The sequence below is a fragment of the Giraffa tippelskirchi genome, chromosome 4 (genome assembly GCF_054371585.1).
Source record: "Giraffa tippelskirchi isolate mGirTip1 chromosome 4, T2T-mGirTip1v1.2.pri, whole genome shotgun sequence".
NCBI lineage: Eukaryota > Metazoa > Chordata > Mammalia > Artiodactyla > Giraffidae > Giraffa > Giraffa tippelskirchi.
This window is the reverse complement of record NC_137278.1, coordinates 150,792,768-150,817,321: the sequence shown is the minus strand read 5'-3', so window position 1 is coordinate 150,817,321 and position 24,554 is coordinate 150,792,768. Positions and strand designations below refer to the sequence as shown.

Below are 24,554 nucleotides of genomic sequence, written 5' to 3'. Positions count from 1 at the left end.
TTTAATCATCTTATCAAATGGCAACTCAATCAGATCTTTCCATTTTGATAAAGGTAAAGAAATGGAAACAACCTTACTTATTTTAGAACCATTCACTTTCTTATCACAGATGCCAGTGTTTTTACTTGTCCCTTGTTTGAACTAGGGAAAGGGAGAAGTATTTCTTCCCTTTAGAAAAAGTAAGGGGACTGAGAAAAGAGAACCTTAATTGTCTGGCAGATTACTAGGGGAAAAAGTATATATAGCATAATTCTGTAAGTGTTTAGTTTTCATAACCGGGGCAGAAGCAGTATCTCTGATCGAATGCCTTGTACCTGTGTAAGTTGGCTAATGATGATTTCTGATCATGAAAATATGCCTTTTGTAACCAGTGATCTTACTTGTCAGTTTTTCACATTCTTCCAAATTAATATACATATTTCTCTAGGATTAATGCTTCTGTTTCTGTTAATATAAATTTTCTTATGTTTTGTCAGTCCTTAATTCTAGAACACGAAATGACATGAGTACAGATTACAAGGGAAAGGCTTATTTCAAGGAGTTGTAGATAATAACATCTGATTTTAATACAGAATTGTTTTACATTACACTTACGAGGTAGAATTACTTGGAGTGCTAACATATAGCAGCAGTTATTAATATAATCAGACTGAATTATCTTGTATTGATTTTAATAATTATTCAAAGAACTTGTAATTGAAAACATAAGAAATGTCAGTCTTTATAATGGTAACTACTAAAACTTGTCCCATTTTAGTAGTTACCGTTTAGTAGTTACCAAACTACCCTTCTTTGCATAGTAAAGAAGCAAGAAAAGAAAAAATGGTTTCAGATTTATTTGTATTACCTAACAGTCAAAAGCAGTTCATTTCCTTGTTGTCAAAAGCTTTTCCAAAATACATTTTTTTCCTTTATTAAAAATGTGCATGTCACTCAACACATTATGATTGGAATATTCTAAATTATGTCAGATTTATGTTCTAAATTTTATAAATTGATATTATTAGTCACAGGATAAATATAAGCTATTGGACAGACAGAGCCTTAGAAAGGAGAAAGCCATGCTAAATATATCTTAAAGCCTTTTTATCTTTTGCCTGTTTGTCCTAACGTGTGTATTTAAATTCTGGTTAGTTAATGTTATGCTGTATTAATTACAAGAGGCCCTCTCTGTGATTTTTTTTCTTCTACTGTCACATTAAGATCATCTTTCTATTTCAGTTTGTGAGTAAAAATAGTTTGTGGTAATTCATGTTACCAGTGATCAACTTCATTAGTGTTTTTTGCTTTGCCAATAATGGATGCTTCATTGTTTTTTGGTTTTTTTTTTTAGTGCTATCTATATGGAAACTTTTGCTTAGTGTTACCAATCACTTCTTTGCAATAATTTCTAAACTATACTTGGAGAGTGAGTTGGTTACTAAAAACCATTGCTTTAATTAATAATAGTATTTAAAATAGATTACAAATTCTCATAAACTCATATTAAAATATTAAGAGCCCAGTAGTGAACCTACAACCTCTGATAGTAACAGTACCCTTCTTTGCATAGTAAAGGTGGTTTTTCCTATCACTGTCATGTTCTTAATTTTCCCTTCATAGAGACCTTTGAGTTAGGGCATCTGGTATCCTTATTTCACTGAAGAGGAAATTGAGGCAAGGAAAGTTTAAGTAAAGTGTCATTCACTAGGACAGGTTAATGAATGAGTTAAAACTGGCTGACATTAGGATGTCTGTTTTAATTTGGACATCCTAACATAATGTATCTTTCATAATTATACTAGTCAACTTGTAAGAAGTGCTTTTAAAATCTTATATTTTATTGTCACATATACACAGCAACGTTTACCATTTCAACTGTCTTCAAGTGTATAGTTCAGTGGTATTAAGTATATTCACATTGTTGTACATTCATTAAAAATGTTTTTATGTTTATGCCGAATATATGGTCCCCATAATACAAAATGTTTCCATAACTATTTTATGATTCAGACACTTTCCCTGGGAGATTATATTTGATGATGTGTTCAAAATAATTTAAGAACTCCTTTTAGAATTGCTTTCATTCTTCTGAATATCACTGATGGATATTTCTCTTCCTTTGATGATAAAGTTGATTTTCAAAAAATGTTATTCAGAGCTTTATCTCCAGAATATTATATGGGATCAAGCTGTATAATTTTTTTCAAATAATAAGTGTTAAGTCATCCATTCATTGGAGAAGAAAATGGCAACCCACTGCAGTATTGTTGCCTGGAGAATCCCATGGGCAGAGGAGCCTGGTAGGCTACACTCCCTGGGGTCGCAAAGAGTCAGACACGACTGAAGCGACTTAGCACATCCATTCATTTACTCAGCAAATATTCACCACCACTAAAGGCTCACTAAGTGCCTTTCACTCTGGGAGACACTGACTATGCTGTGGTGAACAAAACAGTACTATTTCCATGAATTGTAGTCTAGTAGGGGAAAGTGATAATCGCTTAGTCGTGTCTGACTCTTTGTGATCCCATGGACTGTAGCCCACCAGGCTCCTCTATCCATGGAATTCTCCAAGCAGTAATACTGGAGTGGGTAGCCATTTCCTTCTCCAGGAGATCTTCCTAACCCAGGGATCAAATCCAGGTCTTCTACATTGCAGGCAGATTCTTTACTGTCTGAGCCACTAGGGAAGCCCTAGTCTAGTAGAGTATAAACATTAAATTGTGAGTGTGATAAGCATCATAAAGAGAAAAAACCATGGAAGGTTCAATGAGTATAATAAGAGCTGGGAGAGCACCTAATTTATACTGGATGTCATGCTCCCCAGAAGTAAGGTTTGAACGGTGACCAAAGATAGGTGTCAGTTAGGCAGGTGAGAATTCAAGTCGGACAGAGCAACAGCATGTGCAAGGCCCCTAAGGCAGGCAAGTTTGACGAACCAAAGATGAGTAACCCGTGGGATAATATTTAAAATGGTAAGGCTGGAGGGGATTAAATGAGTTCAAAGAAATAGGCAAAGACCAGATCATATAGGGGGAATTTGGATTTTAATGCATTACAAAGGCATTGAAGGTTCCAGGCAGCTATCATCTCATCTGGTTTATTGCAGTTAGCTTTTAACTGATTTCTCTGCTTATACCCTTAGCCCCTATGATTCATCCTCAAAAATAAACTTTCAGAGAGATCCTTTTAAACTTAAAGCAGGGGCTTTCCTGGTGGTCCAATGGCTAGGATGCCATGCTCCCAATGCATGGGGCCTGGGATCAATCCCTGTTCAGGGAACTATCCCACATGCCACAACTAAGACCCAGCGCAGCCAAATAAAATTTTTTTTTTTATTAAGACATTTCCTGTTACTCCTTGTTCATATCACTAAATGCCTTCTCATTTCACCAAGCAAAAGCTACAGTTCTTAAAAGAGACTGTAAGGCCCTGTATGATCTGGCTCCTGCTATCTTATTTTCTACCACTTTCCTCCATGCTTACTCTGCTCCCTCTCACTTAGCCCCCTCACATATTCCACAAATGTTCCTGCCTTGGGGTTTCTACACTTACATGAGTCAGATGTTTCCCTCCTCACTCTATATACAGTGGTAACTGCCCTTCCCATTGCATGACCACCTGATATTTGAGTTTTGTCTGTTTGCCTCTCCCTACTCCCAATTCATGCTCCATGAGCACGGGGACTTTGTTTTAGTCACTGCCATAGCCCTATTACCTCAAACAGTGTCTGGCATGTAGCCGGCATTCAGATTAATGAAAAGTAAAGGAAATTACAAGTGTGTGTCTGGCTTCTGGCTTGTACATCATAATGATGACATAATGATAACAGTGGGAGGAGAGACACAGGGGAGGTAGGTTTGGAGTAAGGAGAAGATTATGAATTAATTTTAGGCATATGCAGTTTGTCATGCCCATGAAACATCCAAGTGGATACATCATAGACAGATGGATGTTCTAAGAATATGGAATACAGACCACAAGCTTAGGCTGGAAATAAAAATGTGGCTGTTTGTAGTTGGTTTTAAAATCGGGGAAATGATTGCATCTGTAAAGAGAGGGCATCTGTGAAAAAGAGATTCCAGGACTAAGACAGTTTAACAAGTGAGTGGAGGAAAGACACTACTCTTGCAACAAGAGAAAAGAAGATTATGAATTCAAGTAGTTTCTAGATTTTGTGATGACTTCCAAAAGAATGAGACCATATTATAAGCTAAGAATGTACGAATAAGATTGCTCAGCAATATTGAGATCTCATTTGAGATTGAAGACCATCAATTTAGAATAATATAAATTTATTCACTTAAAATTCTCTCTAACAGTGTTTAGCTACATAGTGCATAAAATAAATGGCTGGGTTCATACAGTGAGACGATTGGGTTCATCTTGAGTTGTAAAAAAAGGGGTCAAAGAAATTAAGAGCAGCTAGGCTAGTCTTCTTGTTTTAGGCGGCTAATGTGTTTAGCTAATCCAATAAACATACATTGAGACTTACTCTGTGCCAAGCATTGTTCTAGACATTGGTAATACAGAGTTGAAAAAGACAGTGCCTAGCTTCTAGAATTTCATTGTGTAGTGAATGAGATAAACATGTAAATAAATAAGATATAATATGTGATATAGAAAGCATGATAGCCAAGTGTTATAGAAGCCAAGAGAAGAGATCTATTGGGAAATAAGTGAGGCTTCACTAAGGAGGTGACAGTTGAATTGGATCTTGATTTCATTTGATTGAGTACATTATTCACTAAGACTTATGTTTGGTTACTCTGGTGATAAAAATAGCAATGATGTACCAGAGGTACAACTATACCATTATAGCTCATACTTGTTCACATGAGCACCTTTTTTTTTTAATCATAGAAATCCTACATCAGAAATCTTATTTTGCCATAGCAAAAAACACATTGCTCATACACTCAATAAGCATATTGATACCTCCTGGATGCTATATAGATAACAGTGCTTTTTCATACATGTGTCAGCTCTAAAAAGAGAAGTACCTGAAATATTTTGAGCAGTGACAGTATCAGTGAAACAAACTTATAGTCTCCTAAAGTAATTGCATCAAAGATGACGTTCATTTGAATTTGAAGGGTTTACTGGAAAATCACTCTTTGCTTGATAATCAGGTCTCATGTGTAATTAAAGATCTGTGTTCATTTAGACATATTTTGCGTTGAATATAAACCGAGTCATTGGCTGACAGACATACACAAACACCAGTATACATACACATGCATATTTATTATGCATATATGAATGAATACATATATTTTTAAATAGATTTGGTATAAAATTAAGGTATTTTGTGCAAATTCTTCAGTAATTGCCCAGGGCTTTTTAAAGCATTATGTACCTTGCCCAAGAGAAAGCTTTCAGTAACTGTTCTTAAAAGAAATTAAAAACAAGTTCTTGACCAGAATGTTACTGTTCATAAGGAAATTCCTAATATTAATATATACTTTATGATCCCTCTTATATTCATTGAATACCATATCAAAGTATCTGTATCATCATAATTATACTAGCATCTTCCTGAGACCTTTCTTACCTTCCCTGAAACTTGTTCCATTAATCATTTATTATTATGCTATACCTTTAACCTCACCTCTTCACTGTCTTCCTTTCAGCATATGTACATGTTCAAGTCTTTTTTTAAAAAATGAGGTAGGAGGAAGATGGAGTACCCTTGACTTTGAAAAGGATGGTCTATGCTTTCTCCCTACTTTCTCATATTCCATTCAGTAATCCTAATGACTGCAGCATAGCACAGTAGGTAAAAACTTGGATTTTGCAGTTTAACTGCTTCAGATCCTAGTACTATAATCTTATAAGTTGTATGACCTTGGATAAGAAACTTTTTAATTTTATCTGTTACATGGAGATAAAATCCTTAAGAAGTACTTGGCACATAACAAGCATTGTGTAAATATCAACTGCTGCTGTATCATCACTGTGACCATTATACCACTCCACAGAAATTATATTTGGTAAGGTCATTTTTGACTCCCTGTTTCACTAGGCTCTTTGTAGCCCCTCTAGTTGACATCTGCTTATAACTGACAAATCCCAAAGCTGTCTCCATCATAATTCTCCCTCTTGAGTTTTCCTCCAAAATGTAACTATTAGATGGACATCCCTGCCTAAATAATATTACAGATAACTCAAACTCAGCATGTCTGTGACTGAACATATTTCCTAGAAGCTTAGTGCTTTTATTTAGTATACTACTTTATAGGTGCAATCATTGACCCAAATCAAAACCTGACTTAACACAAGATCTGTTGATTCTACTGTTCTTAAATATCACTTGTATCTATCCTTTTCTGTCCTGCCAGTACAGTATTTTAACACTTGAGTGCCTTTTAAATGAAGTGTTGAAAAATATATCTAACTCATTTCTTTGTTCCTAACTCATCTTTTTGTTCATCATTTATCCTCTTCTAATTCATTTAGTACACAATTAGTACAAAGCGTCATTGTTTTTAAACGCAAATACCTCCTTGGTTAAAACTTATTTCGTAGCACCTAAAGGATAAAATCCAAATTGGACCCTACCTAGCTCCTTAACTAAAAGTTAAGATTCTCACAATTTATTAAGTCTGAGGTCTCTTCGTTGGAGAAGGCAATGGCAACCCACTCCAGTACTCTTGCCTGGAAAATCCCATGGTTGGAGGAGTCTGGTAGGCTGCAGTCCATGGGGTCACAAAGAGTCAGATACGACTAAGCGACTTCACTTTCACTTTTCACTTTCATGCATTGGAGAAGGAATGGCAACCCACTCCAGTGCTCTTGCCTGGAGAATCCCAGGGACGGGAGAACCTGGTGGGCTGCCGTCTATGGAGTCGCACAGAGTTGGACACGACTGAAGCAACTTAGCAGCAGCAGCAGAGGTCTCTTTATGTTTAATGTTGCCTCTTTCCTAGTTGCCTTTCACACACCCACATGTGTGCTCGTGGACACCCACACGCACATGCATACACACCTCTTTTCTTCTGTCTCTTCTGGACAGATAACTACTATGCAGTAAGAATCATGCAATTAGAAACTGTCTTTGGTTTTCTTTTATATCCCCAATGTTTGATACGGTGGCAGGTAATAGTTAAATACATTAGGATAGTGTTTCTCATAGTGTTTGGATGAGACTGTGCTGGTCAGCAATAAAATAACTGTACAAATTAAGCATAAGTGATCCAAAACTTTTATAGTAGTTAGAGTTATTTCATTTCTATTAAATCTAATAATTTAAAAACGGGGCTTTGTTTTCCATATGTTGTTTCTTATTTCATTTTTCTAGTGGTTCATTTTTATTTTGTTAAAAAACTTTATAAAAGTATCAGTCTATGTTAGTTTGAAAATTAAAAAAAAATATTAGTCCTTCCACATAGACGGTTTGAAAAACACTGAGTTAGGAAAATTTACCTCAAACATTTGCTTTACCTGTACCAAATTAATGGTATTTCTGGAGCTGTCTAAGTGTCAAAGAACACAATAATTTTTAAAAGAATTATGACATGTAATATATATGTATATATGTAGTTCCTACAAAGACCTGCCAATGTAACCAGTTTGATAGCACTTGAATTGGGCTGCCATGTTAATCACAGCTTGGCAAAATATACCCTCTCTACTGTGCAAATTGTTTCTTTAATGATTTCACAGTGAATGATATGAAAACATCATTTTAGAACATTATATCTATATTTCTGGAGACTCTTAAAATAATGATCTTCTGTTCTTAATATTTGTTGAGTGATTAATCAAGTAAATTTAAAGTTCTTTTTGATTATGAAAATAGAAACCTTCATAGTTCATGTTATCACATAGTTCTTAAACTTCTGTTTCAACTCAGCTTAAATATTGTTGATTATGTGCCTAGTGCTATAGAACGATACAAAGAAGTATATGACTTGGTGGTTCTCTTAAAGAATGTAGTAAGTCAGTGAAGCTTTTTTTAAAAAAATTCTGCTATCCTTTTCTGTATATGCCTAGATCTAAAAGATGAATGGCTCACACAATTCTTAATGCTCATTTATTCAAAAATGTTTCTTTGCTGAATATTGTGTGTGAGGGACTGAACACACACAAAATTATAAAAGTTTGTTTCTTCTTAAAACCTTTGACAATCTCCTTGCTTAAAATGTTGACATTAATTTTATTGTGAGCCAGTTCTGAATTATTAAAATAGAGTAGGAGATAAGCTACTAAACATTAAAATTGAGTTTGTAAGCTTTAGTTCTCTAAAATACAACTTGCACTAATATTTACTAATGTTATTAGAATCATTTAGCTTTAGAATGCTTTCAGTAAACTGAATATCTAAACAAAATCATTCAATATATAACCTGTTACTAAAAAAAAATTATTTTGACAATTGCTGTTGCAGTCCAGTAGTTTTAAAACATCATGCAACTACTTGAAGCTTGTAGCATCCTTATTGATGTAATTGTTATCCCAAAAGCTTTGAAATATATCTCTGTTGTATCTTTTATCCAGTTTCTACTTTTAGCTTTTAAGATGAAAAATCACTAGTCTTATAAAATCATGCTTTTTTAAGCATGACAGTTCTAGTTACAGGAGATATCCACTGCAAGTAGCAGTGTAGTCTTTTTGACAGAATTCTTTCTCAGTCCTGAAGGTGAGGGGGAAGAGGCATTGACATTTCTTTGCTAGCCAAAAGGTTTCCCATTAGTTGTCATACTTCCTAAGTTTTCGTAATAATTCTTATTAAATTCAAGTAGTGTGTGAAAAATAGATTCCATAGAATTTGAAGAAAATGGTGATAGAGATTTTAAATGAAGTTTAATTTTTTCATGTCCTAAGCATAGTGGCCAGATTAATGGTAAATGTTAAAATGTTAGAATATTTTTGTCTAATTAAAAATGCTGCCTTTAAAATTGCTTTATGTAAAATTCCAATATTTTAAGTAGAATGTATGCCAATTCTCTCTTCACTAAGTAGGTAGGAGAGGGAAAAAAATACTTAAATTTTTTTAAAACTAAAAAGAAAATTATATCCACTTGTATTTTACTTACACAAATTTGTTCTTTAAAGAAAACTTGGAGAATGGAAATGTAAAGCAAAACATGGCTTTAATGGTATTTATTTTTCCAGAATATATAGAGAAACTTCAAAATTGATCCCTCAAATATGAGATTTTCCTTTTCTAAGGAGAAAAATAACAAAAAATAAAACATAAAGTGTCTTAAAAATATCTCATTTTTCAAATCTCCATGGTGAAAGGGGCAGGCTTATATTGTAGTTCTTCATTGTGAAAGTCTACATCATACTTTCCTGTCTTATCCACTACTTTATTACATAATTAGATCCAGTATCCCAGTTTTAATAGAATGCTTTGGAGTTATATAGTACCTTTTTAGAATGTTTATACTGTTGTCATGACAAAAAATACCAATCTGACAAATCTGGAAATTCTTTATCCATCTAATCTTAAAATCCAGAAAAATTTATTGGGGGGTATTCTAAGATTACTTTAACCATGGATTACTTTAGGTTTTATTTTTTAAATCATAAGAAAATAATTTCCATTTTAGATTGGGTTTTTATATTTAGCATTGGTCAGTTTGAAAGTGTAGCTACTTTAAGAGTTGTGAGTGGCATTACATTTTGATCAGTTACAGAATGAGTTACACAATTCTCAAAGGCTTTAGGTAATCAAAAATTAAGTTTGTTTTCTTTCCTGTTCTAGTTACCGGTTTACTAAAATAGTGAGCATACATGATCACTTGAAAATTGGGCTTCTGGAGCACCTGAACAGAAAGGGAGTGGTTCATATTCAGCATTACAAAAGACAACTTTCTCTTTTTGAAGGGGATTACTTTGACTATTTTCCAGGTACTGGGGAAATTCCAGATTCATTACAAGTTATTGGGATGGCTATTAATTATTCATTTCCTAAAATATGTTGATTATAGACTTGAGATTTGGTTATACAGTAGAACTTTATATCACTTGGTCAGTTTTTTTAAAAACTGGAAGATTGTAGTGAAATACAAAATTGAGACTCTTACATGAGTCACTTTTTCAGAAAATTCTAGAAACATCAGTCTTACTGATCAGAACATTTAATGGAAGAACTTATTGACAGTAATATAAGAACAATAGGATTTTTGCATGTGTGTTTAAGGAAAAGTTATTTTTAAAAAGCATTGTAGTCTTTCCAAGAAATTTAAATAATTAGAGAAAATCGGACTTCACGTAATACACCAATTATAGCATGTTGGGTTAAAGGTGGAAATGTATAACCAGAGAGTTTTTCATAGATAATTAGCACTTTTAAAATAGTTGAATACTATATGCGTTTTTTAAAAAAGAGTTCTTCATGGTGACAGTGGTTAAAAGTCTATATACATTGACCCATATAGAATGTCCAGTAGATGAGATATTTGATTATTTAGAATAATTCTCTGAAGAATTATTGTGTCTAATTCCAGGTTGATTTGAGAGAAAGAGTCTTCATGAAAATATATTACCATATATTTTCCTTTCACGTATCTTTTACTTCTATGAATTTATCTTGATAGTTATTTTTTGGAGTATTCACATTAGTTACTTTTTCTTCATTAGGAAACCCTCTTTAGGCATTATTTGGACTTTTATTTTTGAACTTGTAGAGTTTTGAGTAGGTTGTAGTTATATACCAGGGTGCAATTCAAATCTTAGTCAAGTGTTTTCCCACTGTTCTCAGTCTCTCTAAGGACTGCTTTACCATATAAGTTTTTAATTCGTTCGTCACACCTTTATTACAATATGTGCCAGGCATTGTGCTAGATGCTGAGTTACAAAAGTGAATAGGACATGGACTCTGCTCTCAGGATAAAGACAGTATAAGAGTTCAAGTTAATAGAGTTAGTCCAGAAGAAGGAACATTAGTTTATCTTTGAGGTACTGAGATGTTGAGATGAGTTTTAAAGAAGTAGGAATTTCTTACAGGGGAAGAACATACTAAGGGAAAGAGTACATGCTAAGGCTCAGTCTTAATACTTTAAGAAATATATCATAAGATCCCTAATTCAAATTCACATGCAAGAATTCACGTTCTTACTTGCAATTTTGATTTTAAATGCATATGTGAGCACAAGTAGAGAAGTACAAAGTCACTTTGAGGAACAGATACATTTGCTCACAGAATGATTGGTTTGCACATAATACACTATTCTCATCATTCTTCCTGGACCAACATCTTTTCATACTAGCTTATATCCTGAACCTTCCAGTTAGCCAGCTGTGAAGATGCTGAGTCACACAGGCTAAATTAATGAATGCCGAAAGTCTGCTATATACTAAATATGAAATTTTAGTGTTCATATTACCATATACTAAATATGCAGTTTAGTTTTTAATACTTAGATCTTCGAATGCTTTTGTCAGTTTTGCACACTATTAGCTTGCCTAGAGATCATAAAAAGTTTAAATGAGTATTTAGCCTAGTTAACAAGTGCATTTGCCTGTTAATTAATATAGTTTTTTTTTACTTTTTCTCTTTTGCATCAAGAATTGAAACTACCCCTGGAGCAGGAAATGGCAACCCACTCCAGTATTCTTGCTTGGAAAATTCCATGGACAGAGGAGCCTGGCAGGCTGCAGTCTGTGGGGTCACACAACTGAGCACACACACGTGAGGGGGGGTGGAGGGAGATAGGTTGGTAGCAGTTAACAGAGGTAGAACTGAAAAAAAGAATTAAAACTACTAATACAGAATTTTTCTTCAGTCTGATTATTGCTTCATTTTTAAAATGGTATTTGACAACATTCTATGCAATATTAGGACTGATTCTAGATACAATTATAATACAAACAAAATGTGGCTTAAGATATGTGTTTTATGATTAGTCACATTACTTCATATTTGGACCTTGTTTTTTGATGGTGAATTGTAAGAGCTAGTTGTTAAACTATGAAAGTATTGGCATTTAGTCAGTGTCAAGCTGTTGAAATCAAATGAATTTAATAGAGGTGAAGCTCAGCATGTCATATGACTAGTAGAATGTCAAAAAAACTCAAAAGTGGCCATAAAAATAACATGCTAATATTGTTTATATAATCCTTTTTTGTTTTTATGATACATTCATATATATTCTCAGGGTTTGTGTTTTGGTTTTTTTTAATTCTCAGTTTTTTATAAGAAAAATGATGTACTTTATGGATGAAAGTTTTGTGGATTGTTGTTGTTGTTTTCTGCAGTTCCGGAAGTATTGAGAATAAGAGATATATACACATAGGCACAACAGCTGTTGTATGATTTCTAGTCTATATTATATTGTTGGAGTAAAGTATCTTATGAATTAATAAGGACATTTTCTTATGTCTACATATATAGGAATTCATATGCCTTAGGAAAGGAATTGTCTTGGAACACTTCCAAACAGATAGGAAAGTGGTGTTTTTCATATTAGAAGAATCTTTGAGAGATATGCTTTAGAACTCTGGTTATAGTTTTTATTACTGTACTAATGAAATTTATCTTTATTCTTTAAAATATTATACTTAATGGAAGCCAGTCCAATATCGAATTTTCTGGTAATTGTCAAAGGTATTCATGTTTCTGAGAAAGCCTCATGATAAAAGATTGAGTTAATGAGTTGCATAAATTACAAATCAATTGTATTATGAGCAAATTTAAGAAACAGGCTTCTTTTCTTCTGCCAGAGCAATGGCATTGAATACTGATATCACCTGGAATGTGAAAATATTTTAGTTGTTTGAGCTCTATTCCAATTGTACCTTGAAACTGATACCAAAAGAGAACTTTTAATATAAACTGGTTTTTGTGTTATTTCAAGAATATAATGACTCCATTATTTTCAAAGTGAGGGAGAAAAGTATGGTATTTTCAAGAGATGGAAGAAAAGTCTGATATCAGTTTAGTTTTTAAAATATTATGGACTGGGTATTAGAACAATTGAATATCTGTGTTTGTTTGTATTTGTACAAATTTTTAGAAAAATTAAGGTCGTGAGTTCCTGAAACATTACCTTTAACAAATAAGATGCTTTGGGGGACTATTTAGGACTTAATAGGTCACATTTGAAAATAAGGTTTATCTGAGGATACATAGGTTATGTACCTATGGCTGATTCATGTATGGCAGATACTAACACAATGTTGTAAAGTAGTTATCCTCTAATTTTAAAAAAATGTAAAAAAAATTTTAATAAATATATTGGTTATGATATCTTGACAGGAAATACAGGCAATTATTTACTGGAACCATTGTGTTTTGTTGTTTAGTTTGTTATCAGTTAATTATAATCAGTTTCAAACTGGCATGAGTCACTATGAAAGTAAGCACTGTTCTCTTTAAAAATCCAAGTAGAGACCTGTTACAAAGCTGAGGGTAGATTAAATGAAAGTCAAAAAGGGACCAGGGAGTTTTTAATAGGTGCCTTTTTGAATTTGGAATTTTAATCTGAAATTGCTATTAAAGGATTTGTAGCAAGTAAGTGACATAATCAAGTCTTAAATTTTAGTGACAAATTTAAAAAAGATAACAATGGATGGAAAACTAAAATTTTTTCAATTATAGTTGGAAGCTCTTTGCAAGATAAGCATAACTATGAATAATTAAGGGAAAGCAAAGTACAAGAATTATTCATGTTTGCACAACTTGATTCTTTGAAGTGTTTGGTAAAACATTAGCTTCTTTATATAATTGTTGCATACAGTAATAGAATATTATACATTCTTAGTATAACCCTGAGCTGATCAAATATAAGGCTTTGAAAACTAATTTATAATTGGCTTAATTTATAATTGTTGTAAATGCAATCTTATCTCCACTTTGCTTCATTGACAATTTAGTCAATGGTCGGTCCCGTTTGTACTAAATCAGATGATACTACTGAGTGATGGCATTTATGCCATGTGTAGTCATGGTGTATTCTAGGTTGCTGGCCCCTACCTCCAAGCTGGGTATAAAACCAATATATATTGTAAAAAGAAAATGAAACTGAGAAAGCCTGTAAAATTGTGAAAGTTTGACATGGAGAAGGAGTTAGAAGCAAAAGTACAAAAAAAAAATCCTTCCCTAATTGCATCTTACACTGTAGCCTGCCTCTTGTTTACATAAAATTTTTTACTGTTGAAAATGATATGTAAATAACAGCCTATGTAGCCCACCTCAAACATTTTTTGACTGTTGATATTGTTTTCACTGCCTAAAATAGTGTAATAACGAGTTCCATATTACAGAGTTCTCCCTCTTATCTTGAGGTTGGGGCCAGACTACCAGTGTGAACAGTATTATTTTTATTAGACAGAAAATTCCAAATATCATGGTTACATGAGTACACAGAAATTGATTTTTAATTGAAAACACAAAATATAACACCATGATTTATTTTTAAGATTGAATGTGCTTAAGTTTTAGCCAAACAGTATATGACATATAGTTTATAACATCCAGGTTATCAGTGTAAACTCAGCAGGCTTAATTTTTCATAGTTACCAAGACTATTTAACTTAGTTCTTGAGTGGTAAGCAAGCTTTGAAAAACTTTGATTTCTATTAATATAAATTCTGAACTCTCCTATGAATGGGTTTATACTACTTTACATGCCAACAGCTAGCTTCACTTAAAGTATTTTGTCACTTTGTGCTAAAGTCACTTCAGTCATGTCTGACTCTTTGCGACCCTGTGGACTGTAGCCTGCCAGGCTCCTCTGTCCATAGGATTCTCCAGGCAAGAATACTGGAGTGGGTTGCCATTCCCTTCTCCAAAACAAATATCTTCCTGCAGCCAAAAAGTTACCTCTATGACTGTATGTCTATGTCAGTCTTTACATATTCTACTTAATGGCTCTAGACATCTAATTGATAAAGTAATATTGGGTTCAAAATGAAGTCACATTATATAGCATTATCAACTTAAAATTATTTTAGCTTGAGATAAAATATTGTGGGAAAACTGTACTTCGCTGTCTGTTTTATTTTAGATCCTAGATTATTCAAAATGGAACAGAGGTGGAGAATTATTCATAATTTTAATCATGCCATAAAGTAAAATTGGGTTGTTGTATTATTAAATAAGAACTGGAAGAAGTAAGAACACTGTTGGCCGGGGTTCACATAATAGAAGTTTGTGTTCTCAGGCTCAGCTGATCTGTACTGTCCCTTCTAGAAAATGATTGACCCAAAAGGAAAACTTAGAAGGCTGCTCTTTCATGATGATGAATTGACAATGGAAGCAGTAAATACCTCTTTAAAGTTCATTTCTTGCTTGTGCTCCGTCTGTTTTTAGCTCCTACTCAGGCTAATTGGCAAATGCCTGGGATGGTTAGATAATCCATAATTTCTGCCAGAAAAAAAACTCTGAACTTCTCTCCCAGTTAACCAGTAGTTTGCTGTGGTTAAAATTAATGTAGGTTTTGCAGCAACAAGTATTAGCATTTTCATTTACTATAAATAATTAACTTGAAATTTGGGAAATGAATAGTTGAATACATCATTTGAATGTTTATTTGATCAGTTATTTATTAGTGCAAGAGGCCATCAATGTAAATTTTTCTATGTATGTATATATAATCACTTTGTTTCTGCATTTTAATGTTTAATATATATGTATGGTTTCTTTTACTTGAAAATATATTTTATTTTTTGCAGTGTTTGAGCAATACACCTCCACTTACTGAATATTTCCTGAATGATAAGTATCAAGAAGAACTGAATTTTGACAATCCCTTAGGAATGAGAGGTGAAATAGCTAAATCTTATGCTGAATTGATCAAGCAAATGTGGTCTGGAAAGTTCAGCTATGTCACACCAAGAGCCTTTAAGGTTAGTAAGTTAAATATTATTTTCATCAAGGCCTTTTCACCCCCAAGAGGACAGAAGTCTTTGAGAAAAGAGCAAAGAATCATGGCTATTACAGTGGTTTGTGGCCCTCCAGAGGGACTCAGCATATAAATAGATATGCAGCAAATAAAGTGTTAAATTTTCAGGGTGGGGTACAGAATAGATAATTAGTTTAAAATATCCAAAAAGAGTTCTGGGAGATGGTAAAGGAAATAAATAAAAGTTGAGAAATACAGATATGGTTCAAAATGACAACAGACAGCAGTGAGCACTTGCAGATTGTTTTGCTGCTGCTGCTGCTGCTAAATCGCTTCAGTCGTGTCCGACTCTGTGCGACCCCATGGACTGTAGCCTACTAGGCTCCTCCGTCTGTGGGATTTTCCAGGCAAGAGTACTGGAGTGGGGTGCCATTGCCTTCTCCGGCAGATTGTTTTAGAATACAGCATATCTCTAAGAAACCTATGTAAATATTTTATACAAATGTAAAGACTAAATTTGCGCATGTCATTAAGCTCTAAGAACTCTTATTTTGAGAGTTATAAGTTTGAAAAATTACTGAAATTAGTCTGCAAAGCAAACACTAATTATTGAGTATGGTGATGGTGGTAGTTTAGTCACTAAGCCATGTCTGACTCTTGCGACCCCATGGACTGTAGCCTGCCAGGTTCCTCTGTCCAAGGGATTCTCCAGGCAAGAATACTGGATTGGGTTGCCATTTCCTCCTCCAGGCGCTCTTCCCAGCAGTTTTCAATCACTTTTTATACAACTTAAATGATATTCTCATAGGAAATCGACTGGGCAACATTTTATTAACTGTATGCTAGTTCTTTAAAAATAAATAGCAACAAAGCAGAAAAACTTCTGCATTTGTTCCTTAACTTCCGAAACTTTGGACCAACTGGTTTAGACAAATCGTTCCTCAGCCTTTATCCATAATTTCAGTTATTTTCATTTTACAAGATGTTCTCATTTAAAATTACATTGTAAATAGGTCCTTGATACCTGACTTTTTTCTTTCACATTTCTTTTCAGTCTCATCAGAAAAATACTTAGCACTGCAATGACTAGAAAAATTTTATATGAGCATGAATATTCCTTTTGTCTCTACGAGATTTATCCTCTTTAAACAAAGAAGCTGAATGAGAGCACTGTAGTTTTCAAGTGACCCAAAAACGTTACTGAATTTTAAGTCTGTGTGTGTGTGTGAGCTCAGTCGTATTCGACGCTTTGCGACCCCATGGACTGTAGCCCACCAGGCTTCCTCTGTTCATGGAATTGCTTCCACTAAGAGCAAGTCTTCAGTGTTTCCCAATTCTTTGTACAAAACTGCAGTGTTTTCTTTTTTTATTATTATTAATTTATTTATTTTAGTTGGAGGCTAATTACTTTACAATATTGTAGTGGTTTTTGCCATACATTGACATGAATCAGCCATGGGTCTACATGTGTTCCCCATCCTGAACTCCCTCCCCATCCCATCCCTCTGGGTCATCCCATTGCACCAGCCCTGAGCACTTGTCTCATGCATCGAACCTGGACTAGCGTTCTGTTTCACATATGATAATATACATGTTTCAATGCTATTCTCTCAGATCGTCCCACCCTCATCTTCTCCCACAGAGTCCATAAGACTGTTCTATGCATCTGTGTCTCTTTTTCTGTCTCATATATAGGGTTATCGTTACCATCTTTCAAATTCCATATATATGCATTAGTATACTGTATTGTTGTTTTTGTTTCTGACTTACTTCACTCTGTATAATGGGCTCCAGTTTCATCTATCTCAATAGAACTGATTCAAATGTATTCTTTTTAATGGCTGAGTAATATCCCATTGTGTATGTGTACCACAGCTTCCTTATCCATTCGTCTGCTAATGGACATCTAGGTTGCTTCCATGTCCTGGCTATTATAAACAGTGCTGCGATGAACATTGGGTACACATGTCTCTTTCAATTCTGATTTCCTTGGTGTGTATGCCCAGCAGAGGGATTGCTGGGTCATATGGCAGTTCTATTTCCAGTTTTTTAAGGAATCTCCACACTTCTCCATAGTGGCTGTACTAGTTTGCATTCCCACCAACAGTGTAAGAGGGTTCCCTTTTCTCCACACTCTCTCCAGCATTTATTGCTTGTAGACTTTTGGATAGCAGCCATTCTGACTGGTGTGAAATGGTACCTCATTGTGGTTTTGATTTGCATTTCTCTAATAATGAGTGATGTTGAGCATCTTTTCATGTGTTTGTTAGCCATCTGTATGTCTTCTTTGGAGAAATGTCTGTTTAGTTCTTTGGCCCATTTTTTGATTGGGTTGTTTATTTTTCTGGAATTGAGCAGCAGGAGTTGCTTGTATATTTTTGAGATTAATTCTTTGTCCATTGCTTCATTTGCTATTATTTTCTCCCATTCTGCAGGCTGTCTTTTCACCTTGCTTATAGTTTCCTTTGTTGTGCAAAAGCTTTTAAGTTTAATTAGGTCCCATTTGTTAATTTTTGCTTTTATTTCCAATATTCTTGGAGGTGGGTCATAGAGGATCCTGCTGTGATTTATGTCAGAGAGTGTTTTGCCTATGACAGAACTGCAATGTTTTCTCATTGTTCTTTCCGCAGGTCAACGTTTCGTTTCTATTTTACTGATTAGTTGCCATTATTAAAATATTTTTAGATATGTAATTATTTATGTGTATTTATTCATATGTAATTATCATATCTGCAAATTACTGCAAAAGTGCCACAGGTTGATTTCAGGATTACAAATAAATTTTAGGAAGTAGATGAATTCACAGATATGGAATATCGACTATATATTTTTTTAAATCCCTAAAACTGATTTTATAGTTTTGCTTTTCTTACAGACACAGGTAGGACGTTTTGCACCTCAGTTCTCTGGATACCAGCAGCAGGACTGTCAAGAACTGTTAGCTTTCCTATTAGATGGGCTACATGAGGATTTGAATAGAATTAGGAAAAAACCATATATACAATTAAAAGATGCTGATGGAAGACCAGATAAGGTAAATTTAACCATATTATTGTCACATTGTTACTACGATAATGTGATATCTCTGTGTAATATGTGTCTTTTTCCTTATAGGTAGTTGCTGAAGAAGCCTGGGAAAACCATTTAAAAAGAAATGATTCTATCATAGTAGATATATTTCATGGCCTTTTTAAATCAACTTTAGTTTGTCCTGAATGTGCTAAGATTTCAGTAACATTTGATCCTTTTTGTTACTTGACACTTCCATTGCCCATGAAGAAGGAACGTACCTTGGAAGTTTATTTAGTTAGAATGGATCCACTTACCAAACCTATGCAGGTAAGTAATGATTTTTTTCTTTGCATTTGTTATTTTTATGAAAAATTAGTAATGAGTCCTTATGCCTTAAGTACAATTCAGTAATAAACTTTTTTGCATAAGAGATTTTTATACGCTAAATACTTTGAAAATTAGTACAACTCGTCATGTAAAAAACAAAATTCTCAAAGCCATATATTCTTATCAAAGAAAAATGAGAGTTGGTTGGATTTTACAATATTGTGAGGAATATTAGCTTACAAAGATTAATAATATAGTATTATTTACTGAGTTTTCCAACTGGAACTTTCTTTAATGTCCATTGTAATTTTTCTCCTACTGGCTATTGAAAGTGAAACTAATATTTGCTGTACATTTTGATTCATGATATGATAAGATAATGGTATATATAAAATACTTGTAATGTTTAAGCATTTTAAGAACTTGGAAGAGAAGTAGAAATTTAGTTAGGGTAAAAATACTTGCTTCAGTAATGTTGTAATCTTTTAACAGTTTGGTTAGTCTACACAAGAATACAAGAACTTTATTCTGTGCAAGAGCCCTGCGGTAGACCTTAATATCAATTGTCTGCCTGATTCCATTGCCTAGTGTTATAATTGGGTTATTTTACATTTTTTGGAGCAAAGCACTCCGTATTTTCCTTCTTAATTAGTTAGTCCTTTTCTGACATTTGACCTACCCTAATAAAAGTGTTTCCTTCCTTTTCTACCTTCTGTTCTCCTAAATTCTATTATAACACTTAACAAATTTTTTTATGACCTTTGATTTATTTTAAATTTTGTCCCCTAGACCATGCATTCTTTGAAGAAAGGAACTTTGGAAATCGTTGTATTCCCAACCCTCATGACTTAGAAGTGTTCAAAAATTTTATTCATTCAAATATGTATTGGGTACTTTCTGAGTATAAAGCTCTGGTAAACAAAGTAAACATAGTTCATCCTTTAAAAAATTGTTTACTAAAATCCTAGTATAGGTTCCAGCCAGAATGCAGTTTATTAGAGCATATTAGTTACATTAGTCTGCTCAGGCCACCATAATGAAATACCACAGACTGAGTGACATAACAGAAATTTATTTTCCTACAGTTCTGGAGGCTGGAAATGGAAGAATAGAGAACCAGCTTGGTGGTTTCTAATGCTGACTCTCTTCCTCACTTACAGATGGATGCCTCCTCAACTGCATCCTCACAGGGCAGGGAGATAGAGAGTAGGAACACAGGCTCTAGGGAAAAAGGAATTAGCTTGGTTAGCGCATCTGATGAGTTTTCCCATCACTGAACTTGATTTAAATTGAGAAGTTCATTAGTAATTGCATTGAATATGTATTATGTATTGAACTCACATACTATGCAAGGTGCTGGATGTACAGAGGTATTCCTTGTCCTTGTTCTCAAGAAGTTTGTCATACAGTTTGAAGAGTTCTCTGACAGGGTGCTCGAGGAGTGTACAGAAGGAATAACCTACCCAAACTGGCAGTGACGCCTGTGCGGAATCCTGAAGGATGATTAGGTTTTAAGTACATGAAAATTGGATATAAATACCAAGAGAGTGGCACATACAAAGAAAAGGCTGAGGCAAAAGAGAACATGGCCCACTTCTGAAAACTACAGGTAGATAATATGGTAAACAGAAGCTAGATCACAAAGAAGCGTAATGTGCTATCACAGGAAGCTTGGACTTCATCCTAAAGACTAAAGGAGCCATTAAAGCTTATTAAATAAAGAGATTGTATGGTCAGATTTGTGTTACAGAAAGAACACTGGCTAGTACACATGGACATCACCAGATGGCCAACACCGAAATCAGATTGATTATGTTCTTTGCAGCCAAAGATGGAGAAGCTCTATACGGTCAGCAAAAACAAGACCGGAAGCTGACTGTGGCTCACATCATGAACTCCTTATTGCTAAATTCAGACTTAAATTGAAGAGTGTGGGGGAAACCACTAAACTATTCAGGTATGACCTATATCAAATTCCTTATGTTTATACAGTGGAAGTGAGAAATAGATTGAAGGGACTAGATCTGATAGACAGAGTACCTGATGAACTATGGACGGAGGTTCGTGACATTGTACAGGAAACAGGGATCAAGACCATCCCCAGGAAAAAGAAATGCAAAAAAGCAAAATGGCTGTCTGAGGAGGCCTTACAAATAGCTGTGAAAGGAAGAGAAGTGAAAAGCAAAGGAGAAAAGGAAAGATATACCCATTTGGATGCAGAGTTCCAAAGAATAGCAAGGAGAGATAAGAAAGCCTTTCTCAGAGATCAATGCAAAGAAATAGAGGAAAACAGTAGAAATGGGAAAGACTCGAGATCTCTTCAAGAAAATTAGAGATACCAAGGGAACATTTCATGCAAAGATGGGCTCAACAAAGGATAGAAATGATATGGACCTAACAGAAGCAGAAGATATTAAGAAGAGGTGGCAGGAATACACAGAAAAACTGTATAAAAAAGATCTTCACAACCCAGATAATCACGATGGTGTGATCACTCACCTAGAGCCAGACATCCTGGAAAGTGAAGTCAAGTGGGCCTTAGGAAACATCACTACAGGTAAAGCTAGTGGAGGTGATGGAATTCCAGTTGAACTGTTTCAAATCCTAAAAGATGATGCTGTGAAAGTGCTGCACTGAATATGCCAGCAAATTTGGAAAACTCATCAATGGCCAGAGGACTGGAAAAGGTCAGTTTTCATCCCAATCCCAAAGAAAGGCAATGCCAAAGAATGCTCAAACTACCACACAATTGCTCTCATCTCACATGCTAGTAAAGTAATCCTCAAAATTCTCCAAGCCAGGCTTCAGCAATACGTGAACCGTGAACTTCCAGATGTTCAAGCTGGTTTTAGAAAAGGCAGAGGAACCAGAGATCAAATTGCCAACATCCGCTGGATCATCGAAAAAGAGACAGAATTCCAGAAGAACATCTTATTTCTGCTTTATTGACTATGCCAAAGCCTTTGACTGTGTGGATCACAATAAACTGTGGAAAATTCTTCAAGAGATGGGAATACCAGATCACCTGACCTGCCTCTTGAGAAACCTGTATGCAGGTCAGGAAGCAACAGTTAGAACTGGACATGGAACAACAGACTGGTTCCAAATAGGAAAAGGAGTACATCAAGGCTGTATATTGTCACCCTGCTTATTTAACTTATATGCAGAGTACATCATGAGAAACTCTGGACTGGAGGAAGCACAGGCTGGAATCAAGATTGCCAGGAGAAATGTCAATATACTCAGATATGCAGATGACACCATCCTTATGGCAGAAAGTGAAGAGGAACTAAAGAACCTCTTGATGAAAGTGAGAGATGAGAGTGAAAAAGTTGGCTTAAAGCTCACCATTCAGAAAACTAAGATCATGGCATCTGGTCCCATCACCTCATGGCAAATAGATTGGGAAACAGTGGAAGCAGTGAGAGACTTTATTTTTGGGGGGCTCCAAAATCACTACAGATGGTGATTGCAGCCATGAAATTAAAAGACACTTACTCTTTGGAAGGAAAGTTATGACCAACCTAGACAGCATATTAAAAAGCAGAGACATTACTTTGCCAACAAAGGTCCATTTAGTCAAGGCTATAGTTTTTCCAGTGGTCATGTATGGATGTGAGAGTTGGAGTATAAAGAAAGCTGAGCACCAAAGAATTGATGCTTTTGAACTGTGGTGTTGGAGAGGACTCTTGAGAGTCCCTTGGACTGCAAGGAGATCCAACCAGTCCATCCTAAAGGAAATCAGTCCTGGTTGTTCATTGGAGGGTCTGATGTTGAAGCTGAAATTCCAATACTTTGGCCACCTGATGCGAAGAGCTGACTCATTGGAAAAGACCTTGATGCTGGGAAAGATTGAGGGCAGGAGGAGAAGTGGATGACAGAGGGTGAGATGGTTGGATGGCATCACCGACTCAATGGACATGAGTTTGGGTGGGCTCCGCGAGTTGGTTGTTGGACAAGGAAGCCTGGCGTGCAGCAGCTCACAGGGTCGCAAAGAGTCGGACACGACTGAGCAACTGAACTGAGTGCAAAGATTGGATTGGAGAGGCTTAGATCAGATGTACTAAGATTAAGTAAAAGGTTTTTTTGTAGTGATGAGATGACAGATGACAAGGCCTTGGACTCTTAAGCTAAACATCAGGATGACAGGCAGGTAGAAGAGCCAGTTGAATATAGGAGTTGAAAATATGTTAAGATATTCAAGTTTATGGGATTGGAAAACTGAGGAGAATGGTGCTATTTGTTTTACTGGAAGATATAGGAAGAAAGTTTTAAGAAGCCTAATTTAGTATTGGATATATTCACTTAACATGACTTAAATCTGTGTTTAGTATTGGACAAATTGAGAATATTGAGGAAAATTTGGGAGCAGTATCAATAAGCATTGACTTTATGTGTGTAGACTAGACGAGAGAGGTCTCTGCTTGAGAGATAGATTGGGTGGTGAGCTCTATGAAGTTGGTAGGGAATGTCTTAGAAGGATGAGATCACCTAATTGATCATCTAAATGAGAACAATTTGAAAAATGAAAAGGGCCATATTAATAATTATACCAAGACATCAGGTTAACCCAGGACTGGCCAAAGGAAACTGGGATATATTGTCACCTAATCTAAGGAGAGCTTATAGAATCAAGAAGGCTAAAGATAAAAGCCTGAAGGATTACATTAGAGGGTTAGTTCTTTCCTCAAAAGAAAATTTGACCAAGGCATTAGAAAAGAATAAGAAGTAGTAGTGTTGTAGGGAAAGGAAGATTTTGAGGTAGGCAGTGGTCAGCAGTCTTGCTACAGAGAGATAATAAAATAAAGACTGATAAAGACTTGGTTAAATGATAGTATTGACAGCCTTGATCACAGGTTAAAGAGTTGAGGCCAAAAGCCAGGAGTGGACTAATAAGTGAATGTGAGGTAAGTTACAAGAGTGTAGACATTACTTTTAACAAGGCTATTTATAAAGCAGAAGAGAAAGGGAGATAATTGGTGGAGAATTATTAAAAAGCAACGAGAGATGGTTTTGTTTTTTGAGATATTTCTCGTTTTATAAGAGTTAAAAAGTAAAGTGAAAGTGTTAGTCACTCAGTTGTGTCCAACTCTTCACAGCCCCATGGACTGTAGCCTACCAGGCTCCTCTGCCCATGGAATTCTCCAGGCAAGAATACTGGCGTGGGTGGCCATTCCCTTCTCCAGGGGATCTTCCATCCCAGGGATAGAACCTGGATCTCCTGCATTTCAGGTGGATTCTTTACTGTCTGAGCCACCAAGATAAAACGAAATAAAGGATAATTGCTGAGTTTATGTTCTAGAGGAGTCAGAAGAGAATATATAGATGCCAGGGTTAGCCTTTTTTTTTTTTTTTAACTGCAAAGCATGTTTTGTTTTTTAATTGTTTCCATTTTTTTAAGCCACTTTTAGAATGGGAAAAGTACCACCTGATTCTCTT

The 24,554-nt window shown here is 34.9% G+C and overlaps 1 protein-coding gene across 18 annotated transcripts in view; it reads left to right on the top strand.

Moving 5' to 3' along the window:
• Positions 1 to 24,554, top strand: part of USP15 (ubiquitin specific peptidase 15) — a 129,441-nt gene that overhangs the window by 91,560 nt on the left and 13,327 nt on the right. For 9 of the 18 annotated variants that reach the window (XR_014081914.1, XR_014081912.1, XR_014081913.1 and 6 more), the window contains 3 exons: positions 15,607 to 15,780; positions 18,652 to 18,810; positions 18,891 to 19,115. Coding sequence is in view for 10 of the 18 variants with exons in the window: in XM_081588936.1 (XP_081445062.1) it covers positions 15,607 to 15,780; positions 18,652 to 18,810; positions 18,891 to 19,115 (558 nt within the window). In the remaining 8 variants the exon portion in view is untranslated. Of the gene's footprint in view, positions 1 to 9,694; positions 9,841 to 15,606; positions 15,785 to 18,651; positions 18,811 to 18,890; positions 19,116 to 20,940; positions 21,302 to 24,554 lie in introns of those variants that run through there. The other 9 variants (XR_014081916.1, XR_014081915.1, XR_014081918.1 and 6 more) reach the window with 5 other exon arrangements.